Genomic DNA, 14,592 nt, shown 5'->3' on the forward strand with positions numbered 1-14,592 from the left:
CCCCGCCATAACGCTCTCTATGAGCAAAACGTGCTTATGTTTGTATTTGTATTTAAAAAAATGGCGCAATAATAATCAATTGTCAATTTCGTCATTAAATACTGCACTAAATACAAAATAAATAGCACCATTAAATTTCTTATTAAAAAAACTGGTTATTATGAAGTTATTTTAAAATTTGTAAGTTCAACCGTTTGGTTTCCTATAGCGAAAAAATAAACAAACTTCCTCTTTTATATACATAGATTAGTAATCTACAGTATTGTATGTTCTGTGAGCTATAGACATTATGCAGTCACGTGACCAAAGTAAACACGGCAACAATTTGCTGCCATATTTAACGTAGACATTAGTCGTGAAAACATGGCCTCCGGGCCTCCCCTACACAATCACCTAGTTCTCCGTTCATTTTTCACGAATTTACTAGCAAAATAGACAATATATGCAAATCGAGATATGGTGAAAATGCAGAAAAGTCGGTCTTGACACGACATATCCTTATTCCATCCCGTCAGCATTGGTAATCGCGCTAGATGCCAGTAAATTAGTCGTCATTGTAAACAGAGGACCCGAATTAGGGCTACAAACCAATGTTAAAATCCCACAGGAAAGCAGTTCAAGGCCTATAAAACCCTTGATACTTACAAGTATTTTGTGGCCCACTGGGTGCACGATGTGAGACTGTGGAAAGTGTACAAGACGTGAAACTATATATACCTTACTCGAGGTTAAGTCGAAGTTGGTTTTAGTGACTAGGCCTATTGTTTATGTTCAATCAGTGGCAAATTTATAATCTAGATGTACTACATCGTATTGTATCGTATTGTTAGGGTCTGCACGTTTTACTGCCGCAGAACATTTAACTCTACATACTGGATCTTTTGGAAACCTGTAAAACGGTAACTCCGGATTCTTTGTCTTGTTGTTTGTACAACTAACTGCCGCACAACTGATTGTCATTTCAAATACTCGATCCCAAATTCCAATACCAGCAACTACACTGTGATTACTAGATTGTTTCTCTGCTACGATCAAAATGGCGGTGTTTACTTTTCGGTTTGCCGGTAATATACGCATGACGTCACGCGCATATGGTCCATATTTTGTAAATTGAATATATTGGCGGTATTAGGCAGTGGTATAAACCTTAAATGTTCTACGAGATCATGTCTCACTGTTAGATACGAAACACGATATAGAAATAAAACTGTTATCCCACAACTAGCTGTTTCAAAACTTCAGTATGTGCATATGGAGAAAATGAGAGAGGTAAAGACAAATGTTAAAAGAATGAAACTACAGAAGCTTCTTGAATGTGTTTGAGACAGCTTTCGTGTCTAAAATGATTTCTTCTGATTTTTGCATGGTTCTTGATAAGACATTTGGTTTTTTTTGGTAGTAAATCTTATTTTAAGAAAAAGGCGTTTCTGGTTATTGAAAAACTTGGAGTGTTTATAAGGAAAAATTAATCATGAACTTATATAATGCTTCATTGTGTTTGTAAGTTATAATTGTGCAATTATGAATACTTTATGCCCTAGAAATTAACATGTGCGACAACTCTAAAAATAGCTTTTTAGGTCCTCCGTACCCTTCTTTCATGAACTATTCTAAAACTCTGCAGCAACATATTATAGTTAAACTAGCTGTGTACCCGTCCTTCGTACGGGTTGTGTGTGTAAATAATACATTAATTTAACAAACAAATTACTTGTACATTATTTACATTACATTTTACATTGTACATTATTATAACAATTAAATATAAGTTAACAAAAAATGCTATGGACCATGTGTTAACTGCGTCACTTAGAAAAAACGGAAAATGTCAAATTGTGATGAGTTGTACTTGTGTGTTTGTAGTGTATCACACATCTGTGAAAAAATTAGTTTTATTTACCAAAGAGCCTATTGATAGACGACATTGGAAGTACGTCCACCTGGGGCATGGATAAATAGGCTGCGAGAAGATCTGACTCTTGAGCAGGCTACATATAGTTTTTAAACTCCAATGATAGTGTTCATAAAAAAGAAAAAAATATAAGAAAGAACGCAGCTCGCGAGTCAAGCGCAAAAGAGCAATGCCGAGTGGACGGGCGAGCGACCCTTAGCAAAGAAATACTTCTTTGAAAGAAATATAACCTTAAAAGCAATAAATAATGCCAAAACATAAACAAAATAAAGCACAGACAGCTGGAGTTTCGCAACAAATTTTTGCAGAAGTTGTTTTCTTTCCAACAAAGAGCTCCAACATAGAGATAATAAACATTGTTTTGAAAATTTTACATTGTATTCACTGTTACTGTGGTAATCATTAAAACAAAAAAATGTCCATAAGAATAAAATTGGAACTTTGAAGACCCGTGGGGCGGAGCCCTAAGGTGAATTCCAAAAATCCAAGTAGCCTATAACCTTATTACACATCTATAAAACAAAGAAAAAAGTTTCATCGAAAACGGTGCACTCTTTTTCCCGTGAAAAGCGAACAAAAACACGTCCGCGAGCGTTACCGACAGACAAACAGACAGACAGAAATTGAGATGAGGCTTGTTTCGGCTTCTCTGGTGTGTGAAACGTGAAGATATGCAAAAGTACACTATTCTAAGCAATGTACAGACAAAACTCTTTATTTTATTTATGTAGAATATATACATTATTTGATTTGAAGTAACGACCATGCTATAGCATGTAATGGTCCATCTTTATATTAGTTTGAATTAACCACCACTAATGATGTCAATCAATTTTTTGTTGATCTAATGATCAGACAGTTAAACATACTTTGATCATGCAGCAGTATGTAATGGCCAAACATTGCACGACCCCATCTAATAGCATTGCAGAAGTACCTAAGGATCAAATATAAATATTTATCTTGTTGACCATGCAGACATATATAACTTACCTTATGTCGTGTGTTAAAGAGTCGTTTACTGTGCACTGATCGCCATCTGGCAACAGTTATAATTGTTAGTCTTGTAATACCAAACTTACACTTTAAGAATAAAAATTAATTTATATTTCAAGATTGTTTACTTAAGTTCTCTATTGACTGCTTGGTACCAGAGTTTTAGAAGTATCGCAACTTTAACGACAATTTTACACTGTCTCTGTGTTTATTCTGGCTTGTTGAATAGTAGTGAGTGGCCCTTTTCGGAGTTACATGAGAAAACAGGATTGTCAACAACTCTTAATTGCATTTGATTAATGCGACTTGCGAGCATGAATGGATTAACGAGATTCCCACTGTCCCTATCTACTATCTAGCGAAATCACAGCCAAGGGAACGGGCTTGGAAAAATCAGCGATGTTGTAATATAATTCAGTTCTGTTGGTGATTTATAACAAAAGAATGCCATCTGGTGTCTGCCTTTAAACTAGTATAATGTAGTATACCGAATATCTTACATTTTGTAGTTAGAAGCCACTTCTGAATTGTGAGTAGTACCCCACGTATTTGTTTTTCTGCGAATTTCCTCCTTTATGTTTTCTTTGAAGTAATATTTCTTTTCAACCTTATCCAGCCACGTTTGAGACCAATTTTATCTGCAAGTAAAATTCATGAATCTCTTAATATCGCGGAATATATGTTCTTGTCAGTGTATCTTTAAACTAGAACGTAATTTTAAAAGATTGTGATGATTTTTCTCATTTAAATATATGGGTTATGAAGATAAAATTATGATGAGGTCACTCTGTATTAAAGTAAGGTGCCAGGTCTAGTGATCACAAGAAAATGCAAAGTATTGGTAACATTGGCATGTGACGCAAAAATGTCATTAGTTGCAATAATACTACTATGAATAAGTTGAGTTTGTAGTTTTATTCAACTGCACGTGACATTACAACGCTTGAAAATACTTAATTATATCAATTTTCCTTTCTTTTTAGACTGGAAATGATCGGTACTGTTTCGTGGAGTTTACAGATCACCAGGCGGCAGCAGCGGCGCTCCTAGCGATGAATAAAAGGCATTGTTTAGGAAGGGTATGTAATATCTTGTATGTTTGTTCGTCACTAAATTAAGCTTGTTTACTTTTAGGTTTATTATCTATTGAATCTTTGAATTTGTTTCACTTTAGCTTGAAGGTTTCTATAGTGGAGTTCCTACGTTACTATTGTTTTTAACTACTTCTATATTTACTTAAAGAAATCACAATTTATTACTTAAAAACAAGTATTAGTTCATTTTCAGATGAAACAGATTTTCGTTGCTTTCCTCCGTTTTGTGAAAAACTAGAAATTGGCGCTATTTTTTTAAGATACCTTAATGTATTGTAAGTAAAAGTCTCGTATAGTTAACGTTAACACTTTGTTTCACTGTCCCATTTCTTCGTTTAGGTGTTAGAAAGGATGGATAAATTATTCCATAATCTTAATACTAGAAATAAGCGACCTTATAACACCAAAGTGTTATTATTATTTAATTAGACACTCAACTTTTCGCTTTGCAGCTTCTTCAGGAGCGTTCACTAAAACACAAACCAAAACTGACAGTACAAAGCTTCAAATATTAATATTAATTAACTTGCAACTTGTGAATTAGTGTCAGCAAATTGCGATGGCTTAACGTTGACTTCTGATTTGTAATTGCCAAATTTACACGAATTATTAAGTACTATTCAGCGTCAGTTACACAATGTTAATTGCCATCGGTAGTGAAAACATTGTTCTAGTTAGTCGTGTTGAGGAAGGAATAATACTTGAGAGCTCGGAAGATGCAAATCTAAAGTCATCAGATTTCGGAGGTGTTATTAATATATGTTCTAGAGCTGCCGTTTTTAGGATTTGCCCAGTTTTAAGAACACATGCACTAAAATTTTGGCTGTGTAGAACTACCATTTGTGTGATTGTGCTTCAGCTAAAATGTTCCAGTATATGCAAAGAAATGTGTACTGAAATTAAGTGAACTTTGACATTAGTGTGGATTTGTTGAAACGCTATGAGCATCTTTGTTGCATTGTTTGTTAGCGTACGTTATTTGCAGATTTTTGAAAAACCTAAAATTAATGTATTTTGTGTCGTGAAAATTCTACAGTGTAAATATTACATTGTATCTATCACGTTTAATAAATTATTTTTTCGGTGCGATGACGCACAAAAATTCATCATGTTCAAAGGAAATATGGCTTGGTATGAAAGGCACACTTGTGTTGATGCTCTCGGGGATATACGACAATGTTACAGGTAAGGTGAAGATTTGTTTCGACACTAAGTCACGTAATTTATTATATAGTGGCTTCTTTATTAGACCAAGCTTCTGTAGCATTCATATGCAAATATCAAAATTTGGCTGAAGAAGGTTTAATAGTCACTAACGTAGTTTCGAGGAAGTGAGCAGAGCCTTAAGTACCCCAGGCACAAAATAAAGCGAAGAAGAAAGGATTACATTCCGGGAAGGAGAAGTGGGGTGAGAGGGATAATCGAAAAACTCGTCATAAGAAACGCTTGATTACATAAATGCAGTTACAACGGACTGCAGATTGTGGAGCTTTTTAATGATTCTCGGTCGTCGATGGCGACACACTACACGCCCTCATCTTTTACGTAGCGATACAGTTATGAAAGCTTGATAAAAAAAAGAAAAAAAATGGGGGGGGGGTCACAGTTTATGGTATCATTACGTTGCTTACACATAACATGTTTCACTAAAGTAGAAAGTAGAGTACTGTGTTACAACCGAATTTTCCTGTCAGCGTAGTCTTATCTTGTATTTGGTATTCGAAATGAAAATTAATGAAATTTTCATACCATACCAGGTACAAGGTAATAGATTAGAAAATGTGCAGCGTTTGTAGCTATTGGGATTATTTTTTATGAACATGGTAATAGTGGAAATAATATTATTTGTTTACTAAAAGTTTTACTTATGAATGATAGTTCCAGCCTTGTAAACGACTTATAAAATATTAACATCCACTGTAGCCCTTTCTAATTAGTTTGAAAGTGGCGAAATGCTTAAGACTCCATCAAATTCCTTTATCAGTAAAAAAAATAAATAAATAAAACCTTAGACCTTTGTTCCCGTTGAGGTAGAATTTAAAACTGTTGCTTTTATCGAATCATATGTGGCAATGAAAATTAGTTTCCAATGAAAACAAAAATATTGAGAAGCAGTAATACCGGTAGTTAGGATTTGAAACAACAACATGGGTTAAGACTAAATATATTATTGATAATTATGTGCCTCCTAATGTGTAGTTATTTAGATCAGTCTCTTAACAAATAAACCGGAATATTTATGACATAAGAGTTAAAAGTTGCAAATGTGTTTCGCCTGTTAATATTGCATCTCTAACCAAATTGTTTAAGCTTATTTTAATCTCTAAAAATTAGACAATTGCATATAATGGATAACATTCAAGGAAACTTGTATAAATACTTAAAATATATTAAAATATTCAAAAATCAACATTATATAATATACAATTAAAATTTTTGTTTAAAAGATCGATCAACGGTCGTAAAAAAGAACACGTTTCGACGTCCTGAGGATGACGTGAACTAGTCGAAACATATAGTGCCCTTTTTTACGACCGTTGATCGTTTTTTAGATAAACATTTTAATTGAATATTATATAATGTTGATCGTTGAATATTTTAATATATTGTAATTGTACATAATGCTAAATGTTTTATAGTTATTGAAAATAAATATTGTAGATATTTATTCTTTAGCAAGTTTGGGGGCGGGAAACGGTGACAATTAAGATACCGACTTTTTGCTTAGTACAAATTATGTTATTGTGAAGTAAAATTCTTTTGATAAATTCCTATCCGACACTGATATGCCCAATCTAAGCTTGCGTAAAAAAACTTCAGTATAAAGTAGTTTCCGCTTTGTGATATAGATGATAATGCATATGTGGAGGACGTAAGGAGAATGGTATTTGTGGTTTCGTGCAAGTACAAATTATGTTATTGTGAAGTAAAATTCTTTTGATAAATTCCTATCCGACACTGATATGCCCAATCTAAGCTTGCGTAAAAAAACTTCAGTATAAAGTAGTTTCCGCTTTGTGATATAGATGATAATGCATATGTGGAGGACGTAAGGAGAATGGTATTTGTGGTTTCGTGCAAGTATTTTGATATTTACATCGAAGTATCTAATATTTTGTATATCACATACATACATACATACATACATACATACATACATACATACATACATACATACATTGGGTAGCAGAAAGTGTATTAACTATAATATTTTGCAAAGTACAATAAAGAAACGTTATTACTGTCTTGTTTTCGATTTTTCTTTCTTATAGACTTGATCGGGTAGTTATCGTGAAATAATTTTGAAATTTGAAATTCACCAAGTCAGACAAGAATTTCGTTTAAAGATACGTAAGAGGAGTTTTGGAAATTTATTGCGAATATGTTGAAGGCAGGGGCGGTTTAAGGGTCAGACAGGACTGGGGCTAAATATTTCTAGCCTTTTATGATCGCAACTAAAAGACTAAGGTAAAAAAACCTTAAGATATGATTTACATTTCCAAGACTTGTGTACAAATTAATGAACAATGTTAGATGTTTTTTGAATAGGAAAAGTAGTGCTCTAACACAGAAAGAAACCACACACACACACAAACACTTAGATCACACCATTACTCACACAGTATACTTAACAGTTGTAGCAGAACACGTCATCTATGCTTGGTAAAACTACTGTCTTCCTGACCCTTTTTGTAGTAAAGTCTTTTATGATTAGTTTGGTGTCCAACGATTCTAACAAGTCATTTTCTATGCACAAGAGTGCCAATGCATTTAGCCTGTCTTAGCTCGTTGATCAAAGCGTGTTCTTTATCCTTTTTAGCGTCGAGAATAATCTTTCTCCCAGGCAATTGTTTGACATGAGGCACAGGTACATCCTTAATATTATCAGTACGTTTGGGAAAATTGATTTCATGGGTTGGTCGCATATCATTCTCAGCATAGGTTGTATTTTGGATTCTTACGGTTTTTCAATGAACCCTGGCTTGCAGAGGGCGGCAGATAGAAAAATGTCTTCCTCCATGCAACTCTCCAAGTACATAGGATACCTAGTAATCAGCATTTTGGCTGCATTGCTGAGGTCCTCTATAAGTATGGCTCTAAGTTTCGTAGAAACCCAAATTTGCAACTGACATTTTCATATGCCACTATTTTGTTGTCTAGTACAAGTGGCAGTTTGTCAATTATTGTTAAGAAAGTATGAACTTTACATTGAACAGAGGGTGAAAAATCACTGTCCTCAGTATCCCCTTCGTCCTAATGTGTATTTCTTTTCCTTAATTTTTCAACCTCATATGTCTTGCACCCTGACACTTGTTTACCCTTTTCCTCATATTTGGGACATTAATCTCTGCTATTCCTGCACCAATGTTTTGAGAGATTTTAGAAGATGAGAAGCTGTACTGATAGCCAGTCGGGAGTTTTGTAATGAATGACTTATCTTGTGAAACATATCCAGGATAACACTCTATAATTCCCTCATTATCCTTGTTTCTAGTTTTTCCAATTGTAGCAAAAGACATTTTGACTTTAGGCGCACTTGAGGCTTTTCAGAGTCATCGTTTGTAATGGAAGCGATTACTTGCATTATGGCCTTGTAACCCATTTTTAAGTCTAGCACTGCCCCTGAATGTGCACTCCATAATGTGTCTAACTTTTTTTTAGTTCGAATTTCTAGTTTTTCAAGCACATCGTGTAGGCGCTTTCACAGGCGAGTTGAAGCTGAGAAAAATACATAAAGCTTCTGCACAAAAGTAAGGAATGAACAACTTCAGTGCACAGTCCACAGTGCATTGTTTAACCAAATTGTGCAAATAAGCACAGCAGGGAACATAATCTGCTAGGGTTTTTTTCTCTTTGATCAATGCTTGCATCCAACAAATTTCCCACTCATTTTTGGATACATTGTCGTAAGACTGCTCATGGTAATCTTGAATTGGTATATCATGTTTTTCAAGGAGATTAATGAGAACTCTTGCAAGTCCTGTACCTGTGCGATTGTGGCAATTCTAACTGTGAAACCTGAAGCATCTGTGCTTAAGATAAATTCTTTAGTGAAATCTGGATAACTTAGAATTGGTGCTTTTAATAAGGCTTCCCTTAGTATCTCGAATGCTTCCTGTCTATTATCTCTCCACTGAAATTTTATTTATTTCTTAGTTAGCTCAGTTAAAGGTTTTACCAGCAGTGCAAAATGCGGTATAAACCTTTTATAAAATCATACAAATCCAAAAAATGCATGAACATCTTTTACTGATTTAAGCACTGGATAATTCTTGTAGACCTCTAACTTTTTAGGGTCAGGTTTTACACCATCCGTGTTCACCAAATGACATAGATATTCTACTTTTCTCAGAAACTGAAAGCTTTAAATTTGCTTTTCATAATCTATCAAATATATGCCTTAATCTCTCTAAGTGTTCTTCAACACTTTCAGAAAACACTATAACATCATCTAAATAACAGTAACATTCTGAATCTTGCAATCCTGATAATACAACATCCATTAATCTCTGAAATGTTGAAGGAGCATTGCATAAGCCATAAGGTAATCTGTTAAATTGATATTTACCTGAAGGTAATACAAAAGCAGTTTTAGCTTTATCTTCTTCTTTTATCTTTACCTGTCAATATCCACTTTGTAAATACATAGATGAAAAGTATTTACTCTTACCTAACCTATCTAATATTTTTTTGGATTTTATGTAATGGGTAAATGTCTTTGACTGTTACTTCGTTCACTTTCCAAAAATCCACACAGAACCTTAATTTTCCATTCTTCTTGGGAACTAATACAACTGGAGATGCATATGGACTACTACTGTCCTCTATTACTCCTTGTTCAAGCATCTTTTTCACACATTCTTTTAGCTCAACCCTGTGTTTTTCTGGCACTCTATAGGGTCTCTGTGCTATAGGCTTATTGTCATTCAACACTATCTTGTGTTTAACTATTTTACAACCATTAGGATCATTTTGTCGACAAATATATTTCTATACTCTTCTAACAGTGTTATCAAACCTTGTTTATGTTTCTTGCCTATATATCCTAAGATAGAATCCCAATCTATTCTACTTTGTCGTACCTGTTTCTTAGCATTATTAACATTATGCTGTCCTACCACTGCTAATTGTTCTATACTACTAGCCTTACCTACTAGTATGTTCTTTGGCAGTATTACTTTTTTTTCATTCACATTTAGTACTTTTATAGGTATTGTTTTCTCTTGGACACTTTACTGAGCTACAAGCAGCTATAAAAACTTCTTTTTCTTCTATCTCAATAGGTTAGACTAACAGTTCTTCATTACACTTAATGTCATTTACTTTAGCTTCAACAATAAATCGACTTATTGCAGGTATTTCAGTTACTTTAACTAATCTTACAGGTACTCTTTCTTTCAAACACTCCTGTTTGGATGCTCTGTTGCTTATGTTAGGCATAAGTTTAGGATAATCTGAGGGGTTTGAATTACTATTTTCTAGTTTTAAAGTCTTATTTTGCTAACTTACTCTGTTTTATCTTACTATCACTCACCTTATTTTGATGACTACTGTCTGCTGGATTCAGTTTTTCTGTGTACTTTTCCTCCCTTGCTTTCCTTTAGAACTTCCTTCAGAACACTTATTATTCTCGCCTCTACAACTTTGTCATGTATCGCTACACTCTAGGAGATCAGTGCTTTTGTGTTTTGACTGTTGACCCTTAGCCTTGCTAATACTAGCGTTAAGTGTCTGACTATTAACTTTAGCCATTGGGAAAGTATCATGTGTCTCAACTGTTGCACATAAGTTTGAAGGTTCAAGTCCTTCAAAACTTAAGATTTCCCTTTTTAAGCATAACATACCAAAAAATACATTTCAGTGTCATAAGCCCTTATGAAATCTTGCCTGTTTCTAAATCTATCTGCGTATAGATGTAAAATAAATGTTCTAACTCTATCTTTCCTACTTTTATATGTACACTATATTTACCTAGTGTTTTAACAGGATTACCTGTTATAGTAAGTCAAGATACTTTTAGAAACTTCTTTCCAAGCATTATTTAACAATGTTGGATTTTTATCTACTAGTTCTGCACTTAGTAGTGAAGATCAAGCACCTGTATCAACCAATAACTGACATACTATACCTTCTATTTCCACTACAACTACTGGTGACACTTCATTAACACTATGGACACTCAATCTTTTATCCCAAACTGCTGGAACTAACTCTACTTTTGCTCTGTAATCCCGGTGGGGATTATGTTTTTTTTAATTCTTAGTGAACTTATTCCTATAAATTCGTACTTTAAGGACTTTCTCAGTTCCCGTCTTCCGTGAGTGTCAGCAGTCTTGTGCTATGTCGCCTGTAACACCACAATTAAAACATGCTACCTGATAATTTTTTTTCTGTTTCTGAAAAGTTTTTTGCTATATGACCGACTTTACCACTGTTAAAACACTGGAAGCCATCGGGCTTACTTTTTTTTATTCTGCAACTCTGTCCTACTAGATTTTTTATTACCTACTACATTTACAGTAGAGTATTGTGGTCTGTATATCTGCTTTTTTGTAGTGGCGACTTCAATTAGATTTACAAAGTTGCTTGAGAGCTATTTGCTTCATTTACCTGACATCTAGCTGAATTATTTGACAAACCTTGCTCATATTCAGAATTTAAAGTGTCTTGTATCATGAGTTAATTTGGGCACGCATAAGCTATGTGTAACCTATTACCTAACGCTTGTAATTTATGTCTGAATACTCAGACCAATTCACCTTGTACCTGAGGTAAACTATTCAGCTCTGATAAAATCACGCCCAGTGTTTCTCTTTTTCGATAATTCTTCTTCTAACCTATTGACTAGGTACTGAAAATCTGTGGTTTCAATCAATTCATTATAAGCTGTAATATAGTGTTTTGCTTCTCCTGCCATTCATAACCTTAAATTATCTGCCTTCTGGGCATCGGTTCAGCCTGATATTCTGGCAGCCTCATTTATAGCTTCAATAAAGCTCTCAATATCTTCATCAACCCTACCATGATATAATAGTATGGCACTCGTTAAATGTATAATGCCATGGGGACCTACTTGTCCAGGTTGCTCTGTTTGCCCTTCTATCAACTCAGGGCCATACACCACCATCTTCTTTAGTCATGTTTACACCAGCAGTAGCCATATTCATGTACAATTTTTTTAACTTAGGCTACTTATAGTACTTCATCTGACTATCTTTCTTTTTCTGCCTTTCATTACTCTAACCAACCTGTCATGAGCTACTCCAAAAATTCTCAAGACTGCGCCAGTTGTAATGGACAGCACGCTTAGGGCAAGTTGTTGGAGTTTTGACTATACTGCCGATTACACCAAATTTATTTAATTGAGGATGGTATTGGTGAGTGGTGCTCACAAGTCTCTAACTCGAGGTAAGTTACAGTTAGACTAAAGAAAATGACTCTGAGATTGGTGTATAATATCATCCATAGGATTTTATTTAAACCTTTAGTATTTTAAAACTTGCATTCATTTCTTACTTTTCCATAACCATTTCTGTTTAATTCACATAAAGAATTACAGTTGACATGTAAAGACACTTCATTTTTTCTATACTTATAGATCTTACTTGAAACTACAAGTTACGTTAATTGAAGAAGAGAGAAAACAGTATTACTTACCACTGGTCTCTTCTGTCTGCAAAGGTTGGACACTTTCATCTTCATGTCTTAAGCTAACCTCAGTTCTAGGAGAATCTCAATTCTTCTTGGAAATCTGATTTCTAGCTCCAAATGTGAGTTTATATACTCTAATTTCTCTGTTGTCATTTTGCCTTCGTCAATCGAAGTTGAGTCTACTTTCCATTTCTTTTAGCCTAATTTCTTTTTTGGCTTTGGTACGAGCTTGTTCAAGCTCAAATTGTTTCAGTTTTAGCTGGATCTCTAACTTATCCTTATCACTCAACCTCGATTGGCTAGTGGGGACACTAGAGTATTCCCCTAATACTTCCTCAGGCTACAAATCATTATCGACTGGTATTTCAATAATATGCCTTTTTAGTTCAGTTTTTCTCATTGATCTTTTAACTTCTAGTTTTAAAACTTTGGCAATTTCGAAGAATTCATTTTTGTTATATCTATTTAGTTGTTTGAGGGAGGGTGATTCAAGAAAATCTTGATAATCAAACATGATCAAATCTTGTTGGCACTGATAGATATAAATTGTTACATATTACACCTTCAAATAGCCTAAAACTGAGTTAATTTGTAAGTTAGATATAGTTGTTAAATTAATGCCGATATATAGCTGATTTATGATATTTGCCAACAAGATTGATACATACAGTTTATTTTTTTTAATACAAATATATTTTAAGATACAAACAACAATACAATTTACAATAATGGTTATTACAAACAATATCGAGGGTTCACGATGAGCAAGTTAATTTGGAGTTGACACAGCTATGATTCACATAATACAGAGTAAGCTAGCTCCGTGGCCCTCGCTGATCACACGCCGATTACAGGTTGAGCTTGAGTTTATAACTGCTGAAGGTGTATGATATTTTCGTAAAAGTACCAATGTCCAATGTGAATTCACTGAAGTTAAATCGTTTATAATGTTCGAAATTTATAAATGTTCCTGGTCATATATCTGAAGTTTCTGATTAATAAGCGTTACCATATTTTTCAGAATATAAGATGCACCCTTATTTTGAAGACAACGTATTGGGGCAAAAAAAGCTACAGTGTCATTTGAAAGATTTTTATTGAACAAAAATTGAATTTGATACTTTAAGAATGAGTATATATTGTTCTAAACACAAAAGAGCTCAAAACATGAAAATAAGAAAATACCGTACATGAAAAAAAAAGTTTACTGTTATTTAGTATGGTTCAAAACCTACAAAATCTTCATTGCTTTCACTGTAATTTATTTTTTATTATTTAGGAAGCATTATAAATAGTTGTTTTTAAAAGAAAAAACTACTATTGTTATAAATAACACATTCAATTGAACTAAACTATGCATGTCTATTTAAATATATTTACACATGGCTTTTGTATATCGTATATATACATATATATATTATTCATACCTTCGGTGTATAGGACGCAAGCAGATTTTGATATCAAATTTTGGGGTTAAAAAGTGCTTCTTATACACTGAAAAAATATGGTAATCACAATTATAACTTCCGAGGTTTATTGTATACCAACTATAGCATTAATAATATACACTGGTTTATAGTATACCAACTATAACAAACTATAGCATTAATAATATGCACTGGTTTATAGTATACCAACTATAACAAACTATAGCATTAATAATATGCACTGGTTTATAGCATACCAACCATAGCATTAATAATATGTACTGGTCTATAGCATACCAACTATAGCATTAATAATATGCACTGGTTTACAGCATACGAACTATAGCATTAATAATATGCACTGGTTTATAGCATACCAACTATAGCATTAATAATATGCACTGGTTTATAGCATACCAACTATAGCATTAATAATATGCACTGGTTTATAGCATACCAACTATAGCATTAATAATATGCACTGGTTTGCAGCATACCAACTATAGCATTA

General features: G+C 33.7%; 1 protein-coding gene across 6 annotated transcripts in view; it reads left to right on the forward strand.

Annotated features, from left to right (window-relative positions):
* LOC106458166 (nucleolysin TIAR-like) overlaps nucleotides 1-14,592 on the forward strand; it is a 281,791-nt gene that overhangs the window by 51,752 nt on the left and 215,447 nt on the right. For 5 of the 6 annotated variants that reach the window (XM_013917630.2, XM_013917631.2, XM_013917628.2 and 2 more), the window contains one exon: nucleotides 3,892-3,987. The exons of the other annotated variant lie outside the window; for it this stretch is intronic. In XM_013917630.2, the coding sequence (XP_013773084.1) occupies nucleotides 3,961-3,987 (27 nt within the window). In that variant the 5' untranslated portion in view covers nucleotides 3,892-3,960. The remainder of the gene's footprint in view (nucleotides 1-3,891; nucleotides 3,988-14,592) is intronic. 6 annotated transcript variants of the gene reach the window in all.

This window comes from Limulus polyphemus, unplaced genomic scaffold (genome assembly GCF_000517525.1).
Source record: "Limulus polyphemus unplaced genomic scaffold, Limulus_polyphemus-2.1.2 Scaffold423, whole genome shotgun sequence".
Lineage (NCBI taxonomy): Eukaryota > Metazoa > Arthropoda > Merostomata > Xiphosura > Limulidae > Limulus > Limulus polyphemus.